The sequence below is a fragment of the Onychomys torridus genome, chromosome 1 (assembly GCF_903995425.1).
Source record: "Onychomys torridus chromosome 1, mOncTor1.1, whole genome shotgun sequence".
NCBI classification, from domain to species: Eukaryota; Metazoa; Chordata; class Mammalia; order Rodentia; family Cricetidae; genus Onychomys; species Onychomys torridus.
Window position 1 is genome coordinate 143,917,725 of NC_050443.1, and position 13,394 is coordinate 143,931,118.

The 13,394-nt window shown below is 46.2% G+C and overlaps 1 protein-coding gene across 1 annotated transcript in view; it reads left to right on the top strand.

Moving 5' to 3' along the window:
* The first annotated feature begins 4,569 nt into the window (after positions 1-4,569).
* Dmrt1 (doublesex and mab-3 related transcription factor 1) overlaps positions 4,570-13,394 on the top strand; it is a 109,026-nt gene continuing 100,201 nt past the window's right edge. Inside the window, exons 1-2 of the mRNA XM_036180420.1 lie at positions 4,570-4,925; positions 9,189-9,372. Coding sequence (XP_036036313.1) covers positions 4,575-4,925; positions 9,189-9,372 — 535 coding nt within the window. The 5' untranslated portion in view covers positions 4,570-4,574. The remainder of the gene's footprint in view (positions 4,926-9,188; positions 9,373-13,394) is intronic.

Consider the following 13,394-nt stretch of genomic DNA (forward strand, 5'->3'; position numbering starts at 1 on the left):
CAAATGAATAATACTGCTCTGCATTTTCATATTTTCGTTTTTCTAGGCCAGATGGTAAAAACTTCAAAGTGTCTGTACTATTTTAAATTCCTGTTAGCAGTCTCTGAGAGCCCGGTTTCCCCATATCCGTGTTGACTATGCTTTAGTTTTGTAGCTGTCATTGAAAAATTATTTTGAGACTGGGTCTCACTGTTTATCCCAGGCTGCCCCCAACACCGGATTTATAAGTCTATGCCACTATACCTGTTTTTGTCTGTGTTTTTATTTTCAATTAAAAAATGTATGTACATGAGTGTTTTGTGTACATATATGTATATGTACCACCTGAATGCCTGGTGCCCATGCAGGACAGAAGAGGGCATCAGCTCCCCTGACACTGAAATTATAGATAGTTGTGAGCCAACATGTGAGTGCTGGGAACCAAATCCAGATCCTCTGCCAGAGCAGCCAGTGCTCTTAACCACTGAGTCATCTCTCCAGCCTGTGTCTGTTTTAAAATCACAGATATCCTAGGAACGAGGGCTTACCTCACTGAAGTTTTGATCTACATTTGATCTACATTCGATGGTACCAAACAGCTTTCCATGTGCCTATTGGTCATTTGTGTGTGTGTGTGTGTGTGTGTGTGTGTGTGTGTGTGTGTGTGTGTGTGTTTTACTGGGAATCAAACTCAGGGTTTTCAGCATGCTAAGCAGAAATTCTGCCACTGAGCCTTATCTCCATTTTAAATTACTGAATCAAAATAGTTCTTTACATATTTCAGATGAGAGTACTTTACCAGACAAGATTCCTAAATATTTTCTTTCAGTCTGTTTTATTTTTTTATTTATTATCTTTTTACCTTGTAAATGGTAGTGTTTGAAGCACAACTTTAAATTTTGATGAAGCCCAATTTATCAATTATTGTATTCTATTTTTAAAATGTTGTAACTAAGATGTTTTATCCCAGTTCTGTTTTAGCTATTTCTAAAGACACATTTTAAAATTACCCCTTCTTGCTAGTGTGCTATGGACATATCTCTATATCATTGTGTACAGACCTGTGACATCTCTTTTGGGCTTTGGTGTTCTGGGAAAGAAAGGAGACAAGAAGGCCAGGATTTTCAAAATATTAGTAAGAGCTTGACCTGTGGATGATTGCACAAGCCTATACTCCCTGCTTTGGGAAGGCTGAGGCAGGGGGTTCAAAAATTCCAGACTTTCTTGGGCTGCTGAGAGAGTTCAAGGTCAGCCTGGGCATCTTACTGAGACTGTTTTAATTTTTTTTTTTTTTTCAAATATGAGAAAGGGCTGAGGAGGTAGTGCAGTGGTAGTACACTTGCCTGACAACAGTTTTTTGTTTTTAATGCACAAATAAATAGATCAAGTAGAACTGCTGATTCTTGAGGCCTATTTTCTGCCCTGGGAATTGACCTGGGGCCTCATGCATACTAGGCAAGCATCCTCCTACTGAGATATAGTTACAGCCTCTCCTGTCTGTGGATCTTTCTTGCATGGTACATCCCTCTGTGCTTCATGAATAAAAATTTCATTTGCCTTTAGTTCCCTCACAACCTTCTAGGTTTCAAGGCCCAGGATGTGTTCCTGTTCTGAGTCTTGTAGAGTTAAGTCGCTCCATCACAGAGCCCTCACAGTCTGGGTTTTTAGGGAAGGTGCTTCTGCTCATGTCTGTTTCAATGTCTAAAGCTGGACAGGGACTTGGTGATGATTCAGCTGCAGTTTATTAAAATGAATAAAGAGCAGCTAGTAACAGTTGGCATGTGTTTTTAGTTAATTAATTAATTAGGTAGTTAATTTTGTGGTATTGAGGATTGAGCCTAGGGTTGAAAGACAAGCACTCCACTACTGAATTACATACCTAGTTCCATCCCCCACAGTCTCATTATATAGCTCCAGATAAGCTGGAACTGGCTGTGTAGACCCTATGGCCTTGAACTCTCTGAGGTGTGTCTGCCTCTAAATGAAAGAAAGACTCTAGGTGTATGCCGCCACATCTAGCTGTCTTTTTACTTTTTAAGATAGAATCTTACTAAACTGCTTAGCTTCATTTTGAATTCATTCTGGTGCTGAGGCCAACCTTGAATTTGAAATCTTCCTGCTTGAGCCTTCAGAGTAGCTGGAATTAGGGGCCTGTGCCATCAGGCCTGGCTACCGTGTATATTTCAGTGAGAGACTTTCAGGCCTGGGTTCAATCTGAAAGGCAACAATGGTCACCACTTAAGAGGTTCTAAGATGAGTGTTGCATCAGGACCCCTTCTTTCTGAAATGGACTTGCCTAGGCATCTCCTGTACAGTCCTTCATAAAGCTAGGAGCTTCTTTCGAAGATATTTTTCAGACAGTGAACGCTAATGGAAAAAATCCACACAGAAGGCAAAGGCTTGGGGATTGGAATGAGAGAGGCACATTAGGGGCATTTCAGAGGTAGGTGCCCTGACCATGCCAAACTGCTAAGAAGGCACGGCCACTGTCCCCTTTTTCAACGAGAAGACAAGTGAGCTGGCTGTGCCCCTTTGGGAAAAACAGCCCTAACGTGGAAGGCAAGTGCTAACCCCGGAGTGGAGGGTTGTAATGACGAAGGCCTCCTAATAGGACAAGCCTAGAAAGTGAGACACTGTACAGGGTCAGGGAGAGCTCCAAGCTGGAGGCTGTCAGAGGCTAAGAAATGCAAAGAAAACCAAGGTGTTCAACTTCTGTTTGTTTGTTTGTTTTTTTCCACATAGAAAACAGTACCCAGCCACTGCAAGGCCCTGAAGTGAGAGGGTGGGGAGTTGGGGGGGCATGCATGGAATACACTGGAAGCCTAAAGAAATAGCTCAGATGGAGGCTCCTGCAGAGACTCAAGAGTTTTCTGGGAGGTGGGGGAAGGGGTCTGTACTGGATTTCCTTTTGTATGTAGCTCAGGCTGGACTGGAACTCACTTCTCCCATCTAGGTCCCTCCCCCTCCCCAATTGCGGAGATAACAGATACTAGCCATCTTGCTAGGCTAGAGAGTCAGATTCAACATGGCATAATGGCTTCAAGAGACACTGGGCTGTGGAGAACCGGTGAGCATTTGCAGACAGAAGACAGAAGGCCATAGTGGAGAGCAGACAGGGGAGCCTAGAAAAGGCTCCAAAACGAGGGAGCTAGGGGGTTTCATTTGTTTTTTGGGGGCACATTTTCATACAATAAAAGAGCAGATCTTAAGCAGGGAGCCGGTGGTGCAAGCCTTTAATCCCAGCACTCAGGAGAAAGAAGCAGGTGGATCTCTGAGGCCAGCTTGGTCTAAAGTACAAGTTCCAGGACAGTAAGGGCTACACAGAGAACCCTGTCTCGAAATACACACACTCGCACACACCAACCCCCAAACTAGCAGATCTTAGCGTGGAATGAGTTTTGAGAATGTCTCCTTTGCACTATCCATTTCCCAGATTCAGGTTTTTTTGTTTGTTTTTGTTTTGTTTTGTTTTTAAATTTTGGTTGCAGGATCTCTTTACTTAGCCCAGGCTAATCACAAACTTAGGGATCCTTTAGTTTCTGCCAGGGTATAGGAATTACAAACTCTGGTCACTCTATGGGGCTCCAAATTCAGTTTATTTGTGTGTTCTTTCCCTCCATTTATTTATCTATTTATTTATTTTAAGACAGGGTCTCTATAACTCCAAATAGCCAGGAACTCATTATGTGGCCTAGACTGGCCTTGAGCTCATGGTGATTTTTCTGCTTCAGCCTTCCAGGTGCGGAGATGACAGGCCTGAACCTCCATGCCTGGCCAAATTCAGTTTTTAAATGCCTGGGATCCATATGCCTGCAAAGTTCTAAACGAAGCTGCTTCAAAGGGAGAAGCTATCTACACCAGAAGCAATGAAGGCTAGAGCTAAATGAACTGGTGTGACATTTATCTGTCTGGAGCCAGGTAGCAGAAATCCTACAAGGGTGTAGGAGTCAGTAAGCCAGGCCTCTAACTTTTGGGGTGCTTGAGCCTCAATCACTGAGGATCTTTATTTGACGTAAACAGAACCGGTCTGTTCTTAGACTTTCCAGGCTCGTGTCTCAATCCTACGGGAGGGTGGGGGTAGGATGGGGGAAAGAAAACGGCTGCCAGTCCCTCTTAGCCAATGGGCCTCCCTGGGGGCTAGCGGTGAGCGAAGTCGACCACACAGGGTGGTCTGCATCTCCTCCCAGGAAAGAGCACCGCTTAGCTCCATTCCTGGGAGCAAGGAGCTCAGAGCGAGCTCGTGCTGGTGCTCTGACGCCTGTGACTTGTAGCAATTTTGCAGCAACGCTGTTGGGTGCAGCTGGTGCAAGTTTGCACTCAGAAGAAGCGCAGTGGATGGAGTCGGGGGACCGTGGGCGTGGCTACGCCGACCAGCGCCGGCTCCCGCCCACGCAATCCTCGGAGGGTTCTGAAAAGTATCTAAAAGTCCTGCGCGAAGCGCGCCAAAAGAAAAAAAAAAAAAAAAAAAAGGTACAACCCCCCCACCCACTTCTCGAGCTCTTCATTTGGACTGCACGTCCATCTGCGGTGCACCCGCCTCCTGGACTCCTTCTAGGGAGCTAAGCGGCCTGTTGGGTGGATCCGCTAGCAGCTCGATGCCTAACGACGACTCATTCAGCAAGCCCTCTACACCGACGGCGGAGGTCCCCCACGCTCCGGGAGCCCCGCCGCAGGGCAAAGCCGGCGGCTACGGTAAAGCGGCAGGGGCGATGGCGGGGGCGGCCGGCGGCTCCGGCGTGGGGGGCAGCGGAGGCGCCTCGGGCTCCGGGCCGTCGGGCCTGGGCTCTGGGAGCAAGAAGTCCCCGAGGCTGCCCAAGTGCGCTCGCTGCAGGAACCACGGCTACGCGTCGCCGCTCAAGGGCCACAAGCGCTTCTGCATGTGGCGGGACTGCCAGTGCAAGAAGTGTAGCCTGATTGCCGAGCGACAGCGCGTGATGGCGGCGCAGGTGAGTTCGGGCTCCCGGGAAACGAGGGGCGCAGGCGAAGTTCTGCAAACGAAGTCGGAGAGGGGGGGCACCGACGAACGCGCGCTAGAGGCGGGCCGCGGCTTCCAGACGCTGGGGGTGGGGGGTGGTGGAGAGTCGGGGACCCTACTGACCCAGGAAAAACGGGGGTTCTCTCTGCTTGAACCCCGCGGATGCCCGGGAATCCCGGCGGTGATGCCGGTTTCGGGCCGCACACACGCGCCCTCGCCCTCGGGAGCCGAGTGGAACTCCGCTCGGCGTTCCCTCCCTCCTGACCCCGTCTTCCAGCTGAATTTCGGGGTTCGCCACGCGCTTGGGCCCCGGGGTCTCTAAGGGCGCTCTGTGAGCAGAGTGGCGAGGTTCCCCGACTCAGAAGACCCCGGAACTGCGCCCTCCCACCAGGGATGTTGGGGCGCCCGTGCGGACTTCCCGAGATCCCAGACATTGCTTGCAAACTGGCGAGGTTTGCTCCACTGGGAGGGCTGCGGGCTTTGAACTCCAGGTCCAAGCTGTATGTTGAGGGGTTCGCCCCTCTGGGGAGACTCCCCATAGCCCCGAGCCCCCCGTTACACAGAGAGTAGCGGGATTCGCTCTCCAGGGGTCCCTAGCTTGGCATCCCGCTTAAGCGGCCCGGTAGGCGGAAGGGTGGCGCGAGGACCAGTTTTAACCCTGGTGGCGCGGGAATGTGCTGCTCCTGGGGCTTTCTGGAAAAGTCCTTGGGGGTGGGCGGGAGCGCAGCGTGTTCGCGCCACGGTCGGCGCACTTTCCGGGTTCGCCCCGCGGACCCGGCCAAGCGCCTCAGCCATTTTGAGCGGTCTGAAAATGCGAGGTTTACAAACTTGTAGTCCCGACCCAAGTTATCCCAGTTCAGATTACTTTGAAAGTGTTTTAGTCATGCTTAAAAATTAAAGAAAAAAAAATACAGGTGCAGCGGGAAGATGCCAGCTTGAAGCCCTGTAAATCATTCGTGTTTTTTTTTTTTTCTTTAAATAGCTTGAACAGCAGGCTAGTAATTTAGCATCTTGACGGAAATAAATGTCGGTACCTAAAGGATTTTTAGAAAGCAATAATATACATTCTTTCCCCCTAAATGTTGTTTCATCTTCAAGCAGGTTATTTAAAATGAAAAGATACCAAAGAGATGTTTGCTAAAGACGAACTACTTTTGGTTAAGAACATCTTTGAAAGTGATGTGGATGAGAAGGTTGGACAGAGCTGCACAAACCTTAAAGATTATACACCCCTTTGGGTGTCATATTTTTAAAATGTCTTAAATTATATATGCTTGGGCTTCACATATTGTGAAATTAAAGAAAAAATTTTTTTAGTTTCTTAAAAGACGTTTTTAGCTTAGTCTGTAATGAATGAAAAGAATATACTCCACCATATTACATTGAAAACCATCACAATGAGATTATGAAACCTAAGAACTACTAAATTATGCTTGTAGGTAAAAATGATTAGATTATGTGTTTGGTGTGAAGACTAGTTGGAAGGAGTTTCCTCAAAGGAATACAATGTTCTAATGGAGATATTAATTTTGAATCACCTTGATTAGGGGGCTAATTTTGAGGCTGTTAAAAGCCGAGTTAAAAAAAATTCAAAATTTCGTACAGAATGGGGTATTAGGACTTTCTGCACCAGGAGTATGGTACTATGCAAGACAAACTCTTAAAAATCTAGATAACAGTTGGGTTTTGCTCACTTGTAAATAAATTTGAAACAGATATTAAACATAAGTTAAACAATCGCATCTTTAATCAGTTGAATAAACATTTCCTAACAGAGAAGGTTTTTGAAAAGGTATGGTTCATGGCATAGTCAAGCTGTGCATTTGGGGTATGCTAGGGCATCCTGGGGTTTGTGTAGGTGTGTCTTGATACACTTCAGAGGTCTGCAGGGGCAGCAGCTTCTTTTTGTCCAAGTCATTGCTGCTCTGTTTCTAAGCCTCTTGGTCAGTGTAAAAAATAAAAAAACGGGTTGGGGATTTAGCTCAGTGGTAGAGCGATAGACAAGTGCAAGGCCCTGGGTTCAGTCCTCAGCTCTGGCAAAAATAAATAGTAAGTAAGTAAATAAATAAATACATAAAAATTAATAAATAAAATAAAAATAAAAAACAAAACCTCACAACAAACCCAAAGACAAGCTTGTTTAGTCTTAAATAAGTGCTTATTTAAGGTCTCACATCCAAAGTCAGAGCTTCCTGTGATTATGAGCAAAACTTACCAAACTGATCTGTTAAGTTTGGACAGTAGTTTTTAAAATGTGTTTATTATAGTTGTGGATTGTAAAAATTGGGAGCACAGTGTGCAGGTGTGGAGGGCAGAGGACAATTTTGTGTAGTAGAGTCCTTCCCACTTCTAATGTGGGTTGTGGGATTGGACTTCGAACCACAGATTTACGGTAAGAGCATTTACCTGCTGAGCTACGTCTCTTTGGCCCAGTTAGGGGTTTTGTTTTTTCTTAAGTTCTGTACACAGAGCCTAGGACCTCACACCTGAAGTGAGTACCACTGAGCTGCATTCCCAGCCTGTGGGATCCTGCTTTGGAGTTACCATTTTGATTTCGCCTTTGCTCTTGGCTTTAGGCCTCTGGGGTGTACTTTACCGTCTCTTGTTATATCGACAGTGGTCAGTTTCCAGAGAAAGTCTTGTTTTTGTTACATGTAGTAAACAAAACACTCTATTTTCTTTCTGTCTTTTTGCGACCCAACTTTAACAAATTGTTATTTAAAAGACAAGTTGAATAAGGACCACACACAGGGTTTAGTAAAAGCCTGCTGGGTTCTGCTCCAGTTCCAGCTCTGCTTCCTGCCTGAATCACCTCAGGCCTTTTCCAGGGACTTCAAGCTCCGGATTCCAGCCCCCTTCTCTCCCCTTAGCTCCAGCCTGCCTTGGGAAACAGTGCTCTCTGGGGTACCTGAGCAGTCCCTGGCTTTCCTGCCCACTCTTCTTCCAGATTGTTCTGCCCTTCCCCTGGCATTTTCAAACCCTGCTCACCCCATTCCTCACAGCTCTGGTGGGATCCTCCTTCTCCTCTTTTTTTTTTTTTTTTTCTTTTTTCTTCTGGTTTTTTGAGACAGGGCTTCTCTGTGTAGTTTTGGTGTCTGTCCTGGATCTCGCTCTGTAGCCCATGCTGGCCTCGAACTCACAGAGATCCATCCGCCTGCCTCTGCCTCCTGAGTGCTGGGATTAAAGGCGTGTGCTGCTGCTGCCCCTGCCGCCGCTGCCACCACCACCCAGTTGCTAAATTCTTCTTGTCCTATGCGGATGCTTACATTTTAAAGGCATTTTTCTTTTCAAGGAAGGATCTTGCTGTGCAGCCTAGGCTTGCCTCAAACTCTCTTCTGAATGCTGGGATTCCTGGCATATGGCACAACACTTACCAACATTTTAAAGATATTTTGACTCGAATTCTTTTCCTGCAGGCTTGCTGTGTATGTCTCACGGTGTCCAGCATATTTTTTCTTGATGTTGCCTCCTTGTTTGTGTCCCTCTATTTTCTTAGAAGTGGTAAGGAACTTGGGTCTAAACTGAGCTTGCTGTCAGATTTTTCCCAGTACACTGGCCTTTTACCTGTGTGTGGAATGAAGGAGTGAATGACTTATTTCTCCTTTCTAACCCATCCATCCTAGCTTTTCTGTGGGGTTGAGTCCACAAGTTCCCAGCTTGGCATATTTTCGTTACCTAGTGTCTTAGTCAGGGTTTCTATGGCTGCAGTGAAACACTATAACCAAAAAGCAAGTTGGGGAAGAAAGGGTTTATTTGGCTTATATTTTCACATTGTAGTTCACCATTGAAGGAAGCCAGGGCAAGAACTCAAACAAGGCAGGAAGCTGGAGGCAGGAGCTGATGCAGAGGCTGTGGAGGGATTCTGGTTACTGGCTTGCTCAGCCTGCTTTCTTACAGAACCCAGGACCCCCTGCCCAGGAGTGGCCCCATTCACAATGGACTGGGCCCTCCCACATCAATCACTAATTAAGGAAATACCCTGCAGGGTTCCCTATAGGCCAGTCTTACTGAGGCATTTCTCAGTTGGGGCTCCCTCCTTTCCAGTGACTCTAGCTGGTGTGGAGTTGACATAAAACCAGCCAGTACACCTAGGGAGTCAGTCAGGTGACTGGAGAAGGCGGAAATGAGAGCCGCTTAAACCTTCCTCACAGATGTGGAGAACCACAGTGGTTTAGTAGAACTTTGCAGCTGAGTATGCTTTGCTGGACGGTGACTCGCTGCCCTGTGCTTCCAGGTTGCCCTGAGAAGACAGCAGGCCCAGGAAGAGGAACTGGGCATCAGCCACCCCATCCCGCTGCCCAGTGCAGCCGAGCTGCTCGTCAAGAGAGAGAATAATGCCAGCAACCCGTGCCTGATGGCTGAGTCCAGCAGCTCGGCCCAGCCTCCACCGGCCAGCACACCCACCTCTGCTGCCTCAGGTAATCTGGGGGCTTGGGTTCCCATGGGACGCATATAAGGGAAGAAGGAGGGCGGTAGTCATGTAAACAGTCTCAGGACCCTCCTGAGCTCCACCTGACATTTTCTGCCCCACTGCTTTGCCTTTGGCTGCTTCCCAGGATGCTCTTGGCTTCTAGAAGCAAACTGTAAACAGCTTTGACTTGCTGTTCATCAGTGTCAAGAGTTGTAACCACAGAACACCTGGGGAGAAATGAGGTTGTTCATGATCATCTCCGTTCATTATGGGGTCCTCCTGGGTGGGAACTTGGGGTCCTTGTTTCCTGGGGCTGGGACTTCTCTAATAAGGGACTGCATCCCTTAGGGAAAAGGGTCTGAAAAGGCAAGTTCTAGGTTTCACATTTGAATAAGGAGAGGGAACATGGGAGGCATGTATGTTGGCTTGTGTTCTCCCTGTGTGCTGAGTGCTTTCAGGGGCTGTGTATATGCAAATCCAACTCCCTGCCTTTCCAGACTCACTGTGAGGTAGGGATAGCAATTCTTTGTAACATGCTTGACAGCTGAGGTAGGAACTAATTGACTGCTAAATTGATTGAACTAGGAAGTCAAAAATCAGTCTGTGTGCCTTCAGAATCCAGTGTTCTCCCTCAACCCCAAAGAACCAAGTAGGTGAGCACTCACTGTCTACCGTGGAAGCCTCCAGGCATGTGTGCTTCAAAACTATTCTACTGATAGACAATGAGAAAATTGGGTTTCTCCAATGCTCTGGCCACAGTTCAAGTCCTCAGTAGCCACATGTGGCCCAAGACTACCACAACGAATAATGTATTTCTGTCCTTCAAATAGTTGGTAGTGGGATTTGAGAATTAAGAGCACTTGCTGCTCTTCCAGGGGACTCATGTTCAGTTCCCAGCCAGCTCACCTGTAACTCCTCTACCTGTAACTCCAGATCCAGAAGATCCAATACCGTTTTCTAGTGTTCATGGCCCCTATGCATGTGGCATTTACACACACACACACACACACACACACACACACTCACACTCACTCACTCACTCACTCGCTCACTCACATAATAAATAGAAAACAAATCATAAAAAGTTGATGGTATTGGTTTAGAAAACAGGGGTACTTAAGAAACCTGATAGTGTTCTTTTGAGTTCAGGACTTTTGGCAATAAGAAGTGCTCCCATCTGGGGGGCAGAGATTTCAAAACCCAGGTGAATGCTTGAAGCTGAAGACAGTACTGAATCACCACACACACAGGCATATATATATATATATATATATATATATATATATATATATATATATATATACACACACACACACACAAGTATACACACATACATACAGACAAGGTATATAAGCACATACAAATACACATACAGACATATGCATACAAGCACATCTGTAGGCACCCATGTATAGACATACATACATACATACATATATATACACACACAAACACATATACAGACACAAAATACATATATAAACAAAAACACATACACACTCTTTTTCTTTTTCTTTTCTTTTTTTTTTTTTTTTTTTTGAGCTGAGAATCGAACCCAGGGCCCTGCGCTTGCTGGGCAAGCGCTCCACCACTGAGCTAAATTCCCAACCCCTAACACATACACACTCAGATACCATACATACAAAAAGAGACTCATGCACCCATACACACATTCGTACACACATACAGATACACAATCCATATACCTATTTACACATTCAAACATACTGTTAGATACAAATATACCTACACACATACAGATACATAAACACAATCACGCAGGTACACACATAGACACATTTACACATGCTCATACAAAGACACACATGCACATACATATGCACACACAAAAATGTAGACTATGCTTCCCTGTATCTGCATATTAGTGACAAAGTTTAGTTTGTAAATTAGGTATAGCAAGATATTAGTAGCAGCTAATAACTGGGGTAATTGTAACAACTATGTATAATAAAATTTTAGGTAAGTGAAACCCCGGCACAATAAACTATGGGTAAGGGGGAGCTACTGTGCATACTTCGAGTCACAGCATATCTTTAGGGTCTGCTGTGGCTCCTTGAAACCCAACCTTGCACTGTGTGCCACCTTAATCAAGCTTTCACCAGTCACTGTTAGCTGGGCTTAACCATCGGGATAACATGACTCAGCCCTGAGTCAGTAGCTGTGCATCTTGAGACAAGTTGCTCAGGTACTCTGGGCTTCTTGTTTCCCTCTCTCAAGAGATGAGAGAGTTCTTGGTGGGGGAGGAGTGTCTTCCCATGAGTCCTGGCTGTAAAGGATAAGGTAAGCGTGCCTCCAAGAAGCAGGTATGTGTGTCTGTGTCTCTGTCACTGTAGATGGTTGAATTAACAAAGGAGAAGGTACCAATGCCCCATGTGTCACTGTTCTTTGAGTCCAGCCTGAAGTTCCCACGCATCATTTCAGTAAAAATTGCTGCATGTAAAAGGTTGACCCTTATTATATACATGAGTATAATGCTTACACACAGCCTTTTTACTTACTACAGCTTGGGATTCTTAAAGACTTATTTTTAATTATGTATATGCATATATACATACACATACACATGTGTATATATGGATGGGGTGCATATAAGTACAGAAACCTAAGGAGGCCAGAAAGCATCCAACCCTCCCCGCTACTGGAGGTGTAGTCACAGGCAGTTGTGAGCTTCCTGGTGTGGGAACTGAATCCTGGCCCTCCCTTTGCAAGAGCATAGGTACACTCAATCACTGAGCCATATCTCTAGCCCAGTTTGGAATTACTTTTTTTTTTTTTTAAAGAAATTTTTTTATTCATTTTACATAACAACCACAGATCCCACTCTCATCCTGCCTCCTGCTCCCCCCCCCCCCCCACAAGCTTTCCCTTCCCCAGACCCATTCCCATCCCCTCCTCTGAAAGGGTAAGCCCTCCTATGGGGAGTCAGCAGAGCCTGGTACATTCAGTTGAGGCGGGACCAAGCCCTTATCCCCTGCATCAAGGCTGAGCAAGGCGTCCAACCATAGGTAATAGCTCCAAAAAACCAGCTTATGCACCAGAGGTGGATCCTGGTCCCACTGCCAGGGTTCCCCTCCAACAGACCACAGCTTGGAATTCTTAATGGCTTAGTGTTTTGTTAGACAGATTTGAGAGGGCAGAGTTGGAAGTGACTTTAGTAACCAACACAAGTGGTAGGCATGGTGCTGGCACAGTAAAATCTGCCAGCCCAGCTCCCTAGGGGCCTGGAACTAAACTCTTGCTGTCCCGTGTCTTGCATGGCCTCTCGCCCTCTCGCTTGGTAAAATGAAGTGAACCTTTTTTTTTTTTGTCCTTGAATCTCAGTTATCTTCTTTTGGCTCCTTAAAATGCCAAACGTGAGTAAGAGAGCTGAAGAATTATTGCCGAGGCTACCAGCTGAGTTTTAAGGACACTTCAAAGGAACTGGTGCACCAGGCTGAGCTTCTCTGAAGAGCTGAGGCCTAAATACAGGACAGGACGTACATCAGGAGATGATCTCTGCAGTTAGTCAAGGACTGGCTAAGACTAACTACAGGTTGGATGACATAGCCCTCAAGGAATGGCTCTAAGATTCTTGCTGTTTTGGGTGGGGATTAGCGTAAAAATAGCCTTTTGGATAATTTCCGTGTTCATTATTGGTTCTTATGCCAGTGGGTACTCCACTGATTAGCAAAGAGCTCCTTCCTGGGTTTTGATGCACCCAGGGAAAGAACATTGGTTTTTTTGGGGGGAGGAGGGGTTAAAGGAGAGTGACTTAAAAATAGTAATCTAGCATTTTCCCCTATGATTTCATCTTTTGAATTTTAGCATAAATTGAAATTTTTTTCCTAGAAGTTTTCAGCCAGTGCTTCTTTTTCCTTTAACCTCCTGTGTCCGTGGACACGGTTTTACCCACAGATTCCCTGAGCCCTGCACAGCTCTGCTCCTGTGTCTGTGGACACTGTTTACCCAGATTCCCTGAGTCCTGCACAGCTCTGCTCCTCCTGTGTCTGTGGACACTGTTTACCCACA